We start from the raw sequence: 7,878 nt of genomic DNA on the forward strand, positions 1-7,878 counted from the left end.
ACCACCGTTCTCTCAACTCTCGTCTCGTCTCCTGGTGAGATCATGCTCGCCCGGGGAGAGGATTCCCTGGATTCTTGCATTGGCCGGTTTCAGGTGGAGAAGCCATGACGCATTTGGTAGCTAGCTGTTCCTGTGTGGCCGTGGTGGCCGTGGAAGGGAAGAGGAGACTATTGTAAGATGAACTATGGCGGTGGTCAAAATTGTTGGGATGTCAAAACCACAGTTCATGCGGTTGACCGCGAGATGGAAAGACCAAAGACGCATGTTGGCGTTGAACGTGAGCGCTCGTGGAATATTAGTTCCCACATAAGGAAAACGCTGACCGAAGTTGGCTCAACTTATGTGGCAAACGTAATTCAACGTTGGAACCGGGCCAATGCAGGTACGTGGCGCTGAACTAGAGCGCCATGGCACGTGTTCTACCAACACATGTTTGATGTTTCCCTAAGACTAATCGTCGTCTATTAGTACGTACGCAGTCCGGTCGTCCCATGCACACATCTGCATTTTTTTCACTTGATCTTTCTTATTACATGAGCAAACATGCACGTACGATGATCAGAGTAAGAACAGATGACGGACGTGGCCGGCTTCGTGTGTTCCGGTCGTTCCGCCCAAGCGCGTGCTCCCATGCCAGCAACGCAAACAGGCGCCGTCATTGCAAACAAAAGGTGGAAACAAAAGACGGACGGACGAGTTCCACAAAATGCACGATAGGATTCGGTATATGGCCACGCCTTGCACATGTAATTTTGCAGCGGTCTGTGTCGTACAGGCATGTTTTCCTTGCCTTGTTTGGTTTCCAACGGGAGTTTTGGGGCGCTATCTCGTTTTCAAAAAGCTAGGCAGGGAGAGCTCCTATTGGCGCTTTCGGTGCACGGTATGACCACCCTACGGAGCAAGCTCTGTAGCTTTATGACCCGTATGTACGAACGAAAACGCCGCTTCAGATCAGATGACAAGGAGAAAAGAAAAGCAGATCCATATGGTCAGCTCTTTCCCAAAGAAACACGCGCAAACTTTGCTCTCAATCGAGCGCAAACCCGGACTGAGGCGACGAGCGACCCATGCAGCCAGCCACCTAATTCTAGACCAGGTTGGTGCCGTGCCGCGTCTCTACGCCTTTCCTCGTCCAACTTTGCACCCCCTTTTTTTTCCCACACGGATCTTCTCATCTCATTTCATAGGGAAGGATTAAAAAGAAAAGACCATATCTTCCCCTGCTGCTGCTGTGGACTGTAGAACCATCACGGAAACAGCCCGGGACGCAAAAAATGTGCGCTGGAACGGCAGAAAGAAAAGCCACCACCATCTTTTATATATAGCGGTGGGATGGAATGGTGATGAGCACACCACTCGTATCATACTCATACACCCCCCACCACCCACTTGATCAGTGCAGGAGAGGAAAACACATCAATCAACCCCTCCCATTCCCCTTGTGCTGCTTGCTCCGGCGTGTTCGATCTGCTCCCCGGCCATGGCGACGAGCGCGGTAGGATCGCCGGTTTCTTTTCCGCTGGAGCTGCTGTACGTGGTCGCGGGCGCGGCCATCGCGTGGTGCGCCGTGCGGGCGATGGAGTGGGCGTGGTGGAGGCCCCGGCGACTGGAACGGGCGCTGCGGTCGCAGGGCCTCCGCGGCACGCCGTACCGCTCCGTGGCCGGCGACGCGCCGCTGGCTGAGAGGCTCAACGAGGAGGCGAGGTCCCGGTCCATGCCGCTGGGCTGCCACGACGTCGTGCCCCGGGCCATGCCGCTGTTCCACCAGACCATGAAGGAGCATGGTACGTCCCGTACTTCTCCTGTTCTCTTTCTGGCCTGTCTGTCCCTTGACCTTGGAGTCGGCTGCATTGGTTTGCCTTGGAAATTTCTTTGGTCTCGTCCAAGGTCGTCCGAGAACATATGTTTCCACAGCGGATTTCCGTTTCCAAAATAAAAAAGAGCGGATTCAGTTTTCATCATTTTTTTTGGTTGACTACCGGACTCGTTTTTTCTTTGTATACATATATACACGGCTGTTGCCTATTTTCCTCATGCTAATTTTCTTCTGCGGGAGGTTTTTTCTCATGCTATTTTGAAGTTCAATTCAACTTTATTAATTGTAGTTTCGTAGCAGATTAGAACAACAAGATTTACAGGCACTCAAGGTATCTAGCTATAGGAGCATTTGTAAAGAGAGTATCATCAACAAGAAAATCCATGATGGCATCCAAGGCCATATTCCTATTGCGTACGCTAGCTAGTAGACAGCATCATTCCAAAAAGAAAAACACCAACTCAATAGTCCAGTTCGAAAGACACCCACACTAGCTAATGTGATGATGACTAGACGCTAGATCCCACACTTCTTATTTTAGTCGGTGCATAGGGCTTCATTTTTTTATCCATGAAATCTAATAGAGTATAGATTCACTAATTTTGTTCCATATGTAGTCTTCTAATAAATTATCTAAAAAAACTTATATTTAGGAACGAATGAAGTAGCGAACTAGACAAATCCTACCCCACAGTTAGGTAAATGGGCTAACTAAAAATGAAAATATAGACGTGTATCCATAGAAACTAAAGAAGAAGAAAAAAGAACTGCTGATACAAGCTACGTCGTGATTATCTAAAATCATTTCATTTCAGGTAAAATGTCTATCACTTGGTTTGGACCGTCACCTAGAGTGACCATTAGCAAGCCTGAGCTTGTGCGCGAAGTTCTGTCCAACAAGTCCGGCCACTTTGAGAAGCTCAAGTTGGGCCGTCTTCAGAGGATGTTGCACAACGGCATTGGTAGCCACGAGGGCCAGAAATGGGCCAAGCACAGGAAGATCATCAACCCTGCCTTCCATCTCGAGAAGCTCAAGGTGATTTTTCTTTTGTTTTGTTCGGTCATTGACATGGCAGACTGGCATTGGTTGGCTGGCTCCAGAGAGTAACAAAATTGGTGTTCAATTTTCAGCGCATGTTGCCAGCTTTCGCTGCATGTTGCACGGACCTGGTGCAGAGATGGGAAGGCCTAGCCGCAGGTGATGCGTCATGCGAGGTAGATGTGTGGCCCGACATGCAGAACCTAACAGGGGATGTCATCTCTCGCGCTGCGTTCGGCAGCAGCTACCTCGAGGGCAGGAGGATCTTTCAGCTTCAGGGGGAGCAAATCGAGCTCGCCGTGCTCGCCATGAACAAGATACATATCCCTGGTTATTTGTGAGTTCTTTTTTCTGTCTGTAATTACTCTTCTTTTACACCTACATCATCCATGGTGGTGCAAATTTGAGTTTCTGTGCTGATGCATTGCTTTTATGTCCAGGTTCTGGCCTACAAAAGCCAACCGAAGGATGAGACAGATTGCTGCCGAGATCGAGAGGATCCTCAAGGGCATCATCGCGAAAAGAGAGAACGCCTTGAGGGCCGGCCAAGCCACAAGCGACGATCTCCTTGGGCTGCTGCTGGAGTCCAACATGGCACACAGCAGGGAGGGCGGCAACTCCAAGGCCGGCATCACGACCGACGACGTGATCGGAGAGTGCAAGCTCTTCTACTTCGCCGGCATGGAGACCACGTCGGTGCTGCTCACATGGACGATGATCGTCCTCTGCATGCACCCCGAGTGGCAGGACCGCGCCAGGGAGGAGGTCCTGCAAGTCTTCGGCGACCGCACGCCGGATTACGACGGGTTGAGTCGCCTGAGGATTGTGACCATGGTGCTGTACGAGGTGCTGCGGCTGTACACGCCACTGACGGCGCTCCAGCGCAAGACGTACAAGCCGACGGAGCTCGGCGGCGTCAGGTACCCGGCGGGCGTGGTGCTTATGCTGCCGCTGTTGAGCGTCCACCACGACAAAGAGGTTTGGGGCGCGGACGCCCGTGAGTTCAGGCCGGAGAGGTTCTCCGAGGGGGTCTCCAAGGCGTCCGTGGACGCGCCGGCATTCTTCCCGTTCGGGTGGGGCCCGCGGATCTGTATCGGCCAGAACTTCGCGCTGCTCGAGGCTAAAATGGGGATCGCCATGATCCTGCAGCGCTTCTCCTTCGACCTCTCGCCGTCCTACACGCACGCGCCCTTCACCGTTGGCCTGCTGCAGCCTGAGCACGGCGCGCAGGTCAGGCTCAGGAGGCTTCACTGAGCTACTGCTACTACTGTATTACAAAATCAGTTGATCTGCATGTACAGCATACTGGTGGATTCTAAGACTAACTAACGCACTCAAGACTCAACAACGTGCACAAGGCCTGCTTGTGTATTGACTTTAGATGGAAGTCGGTTGTATCACATGACTGAAGTTTCAAGAGCAACGGTCAAATTTTCATTTGGAGAAGCACTATATATACTATATCTTACTCTCTCCTTCTCATAATATAAGAGCTTTTTTAAAGTAAAGTTTAGATGTATACACAGTCACGCACACATTCCACCACCAAACAACATACTGTTGTGGAGTCAAGATGAGGTAATATCACTCATGGTCATAGAACTTACGCTGGATGTTCAGTTTGGTGTTAAAACTTGTAAGATACGAATTTATGGTCATCTAACTTGTTGTTTGGTATAAATACTGTGTATTATATCGGAGTCCACCTTGCCAGCTCGCATACTATTGTGACAATGGCCCGCATGTCAATGGCTTGAAGTAAATGTTTTTCAGATAACTTTTTTATTTTTTTAATTACGCAGAAAAGCCTGGGTGAGATCCACTTAGTCTACCACCACAACCAAAGTCACTTAATGGTTAGAGCATCTCCAACAGCTATTCAACGCGCGAGCGCAAAAAAAAGTTTGCAGCGCGTCCTTCGCCTGTTTTGGCGCGGCGGTCGGCTCCAGTGGCCGCTGTAAAATGCGCTCCAACAGGCGCGGTAAAAATGCATAGATAAAAACTACTAGACCTACGATATATAGATAAAACGATACATAGATAAAACGATACATATATATTTTATACATATATAGATAAAACGATACATAGATATTTGTCATAATACATATGATAAATAGATAAAACGATATATTGATAAAAATTACTAGAACCTACTAGATAAAAAGTACGGTGCAACTACTAGAACCTACTCGGAGTCGTCCTCCTCCTCCTCATCATCATTGTCGGTGTTCGAGGTATCGAGCCAAATATCATCTCAACGTTCGTCGTCACTCCCGAAGAACGACTTGCCACCGTTGTTGACGGCCTCGTACTGCGATATGGCCAGTGCCTTGCGCCGACGCCTGTCATCCAGCTCCTCGCGGCGCCTTGCCATCCTCTCTACCCAGAAGGCGTTCTCGGCGGCGACGTCCTCCGGGTGGCGCCGGCGCCACTCCGGCATGGATCGCTCGTCCTCCTCGGCGATGAGGAGGCGGCGCTGCCGCCGACTGTGCTCCTCACGGTCCTGGTCTGTTATCAGACGAGGCGGAGGGGCGACGGCCTGCGCCTATTCGCGCGTGTAGACGTCGTAGAAGTTCATCTGCGCGTGTGGCCTCCCTAGGCGCCACGTCGCCTCGTCGTACGCGCGGGGCGGCCTCGTGCGCGGTCTCGAACGTGCCGAGGTCGAGGCAAATGTCACCGGACCGGATCTCGGCGTAGTAGACGTCGGAGGGGCGCGCGTGGACGCCTGTGTAACTCGAAGATCCACGGCGGCGTGGCAGCATGGTGGCTCGATGGCGGCGCTTCGGTAGCAGCGCTGGCAGAGGAAGCGGCGGAGCAGAGCGCGCGTGGCAGAGGGAGCGGCGAGGAGAGCGATGGACAGCCGCGTGGCGAGCGCCGTAATTTATAGGTGCCCGAAGCGGTGCGCCAATCTAGCCCGCGGCCGCCAGCTTTCTCCCGCACACGCGTAATCATTTGCCGCACGCGTTAATTTCCCGCGTCCGCTGCAGCGCGCGTTTTCGTCCCGCGCACGCTAAAACTCAGTTTACCCCGTTCGCGCGTTTTTTTACGTCGCTGTTGGAAATACTCTTAAAAAGATAATAAATTGTTATATGCTTTTCACTAAACCCGTGGGCCTGCCAGCTCAAATGGTCTATGATCAGGGCAGCCCATTCTGCACCATCATTTTTCTAGAAATTTGTAGAAAGTACGTAAATTATGATCTCGGTTAGAAAATTAATATTTAAATATTCGTTTTATAAATATTGTTAATACAAAAAATATACTTACTTCCAACCTGTTCATGTATTATTTTAAAATATAAATTCAAAATAATATTTATGAATTACGAAAATGATGTATAATTTAAAATAACACAAATGTTCGTATTATTACAATTCCAAAATATAAGTTTATTTATAAAAATATTTCAATAATTATATAACCATTTTTATGGTTCAATTTCCATGTAACTACATATTCAATATTTAAAATACAAATTGTTGATATGAATATTCATTCGTGTCTAATATAATACATAGGTATATATTTAAATGTCTTATTCACTAATCATAATTTGTATGTGTAATATTTTTAACGAACAAATATTTGAACATAATTTTATTACTTTTATTTACTAAATATATTTTTATATAATACTCAAGCTTATATTCAAAAAAATTATTTACTAACCATCTTCTGTATGTATAGACAATAGAGCATTAAGGGTGTCGTTAGCCGCGGCCTCTTGAGTTCGAGCGCTAGCGGTTCTCTCATTTTCAAGTTAAAAAATTTGCTCATCTGTGAGCAGTACAGTTTGTGTATAATATTTTTGAATTGTAATTTACAAATATTTGGGTTACTTTAAATTATACAAACATTTTTTAAATTCATAAATATAATTAATTACTCAGATCATAATTTACATACAAGTGTTCTATAAAAAAAAGTCAAAAGTGCAAAATAGGCTCCACGGTTCATAGTCCATTTGAGCTGGCAATCCCAGGTGTTCTAGCTGAAGGGTTATAGGATAAAGTTATCCAATTGAAACAATAAATGTAATTTAAATAGGCTGGAACTGCCTCAACTTGTCATGTGTGGTTAGTTTAGTGCCTAAAGTTACAAAATACACGAAACCATGCTCGAACTTGCCGGGCGTGCAAATACGCACCCGTATCTGCACGTACGTCCAGCCCGAGAGGCATGCCAGCATGGCGGTGGCCCGCACGTCAATGGCCGAGAGCAGGGAAGCGTTGCATGGCATGCGTGTAAGATTTTCTTTTAAATGTCATATTCTGCTTAGTCACATAGGAACGTCCTCAAAATTTGAAAAATAATTGCGTGATACAGGACAAATTCAGAGAACTTGTAGCCGCACATTACATTTCACATGCAAGTTGTCCACTAGGCCATATTCTTCTCATCAGATGCTAATGAGATCGAACTATATATATATGGTGTTGCTATGCAAAAAAAGAAACATTGGAGCTCGGGCACATTGTGCCAAAAAAAAATTCAAGTTCAAATAAATGGATTTGTACAGCTAAAAATATTCTGAAAATGTTTGTACATGCACGCATAGAAGTGCAATATATCCTGTGAATTTTCATCAAAATCTGTGTTTGTATATGGACATACCAAAAAGACAAATACTTGTTTTTTGCCGTTTATTTTGCTTTCTCTTGCAGGGTATAATGTAACATAATTTTGACCGAAATTTGAAAGTCACTTAGGTCACATGGATGCTTTTTGTGTAAGAAAAATAAACTATTTTTGAAACTTTTAAGTTCCAGTTTTTTGCATAAAAAACGAGCTCAGTGTCCACTTTGCTCCAAATATCCGCTTTGGTTGCTATGTACCTCTCCGAGCGAATTTTTTATATATGGCTCTTTCATTGGCCCGCACAATTTTTCTTCAATTTATTTACTTTTATTTTTATATTTTTCAGCATTTCAAAAAATAAATGTAAGACAAACTATAACTGCCATAAAATTAAAATAAAGTGTTGGTGCATTTTTGAAAAATGGTTACATATTTTTTGTAA

The 7,878-nt window shown here is 46.5% G+C and overlaps 1 protein-coding gene and 1 pseudogene across 1 annotated transcript; one reads left to right on the forward strand and one right to left on the reverse strand.

The window, feature by feature from the left end:
* The first annotated feature begins 1,258 nt into the window (after positions 1-1,258).
* On the forward strand, positions 1,259-4,342 carry LOC123439994 (cytochrome P450 72A15-like). Its single transcript, XM_045116589.1, has 4 exons — positions 1,259-1,784; positions 2,632-2,852; positions 2,948-3,192; positions 3,296-4,342. The coding sequence occupies exons 1-4, from the start codon at positions 1,481-1,483 to the stop codon at positions 4,107-4,109; spliced, it is 1,584 nt and encodes a 527-aa protein (XP_044972524.1). The 5' UTR covers positions 1,259-1,480; the 3' UTR covers positions 4,110-4,342.
* A 701-nt stretch (positions 4,343-5,043) lies between these two features.
* Positions 5,044-5,620, reverse strand: LOC123443818 (annotated as a pseudogene).
* Positions 5,621-7,878: the final 2,258 nt, after the last annotated feature.

Source organism: Hordeum vulgare, chromosome 3H (assembly GCF_904849725.1).
Source record: "Hordeum vulgare subsp. vulgare chromosome 3H, MorexV3_pseudomolecules_assembly, whole genome shotgun sequence".
Lineage (NCBI taxonomy): Eukaryota > Viridiplantae > Streptophyta > Magnoliopsida > Poales > Poaceae > Hordeum > Hordeum vulgare.

What these genes read in the sequence shown, in the direction of transcription:
- LOC123439994 (XM_045116589.1), top strand. Translation starts at nt 1,481, where the DNA reads ATGGCGACGAGCGCGGTAGGATCGCCGGTTTCTTTTCCGCTGGAGCTG. An exon ending in CCAGACCATGAAGGAGCATG is followed by an intron (nt 1,785 to 2,631) that starts GTACGTCCCGTA and finishes ATTTCATTTCAG; the next exon opens with GTAAAATGTCTATCACTTGG. An exon ending in ATACATATCCCTGGTTATTT is followed by an intron (nt 3,193 to 3,295) that starts GTGAGTTCTTTT and finishes TTTTATGTCCAG; the next exon opens with GTTCTGGCCTACAAAAGCCA.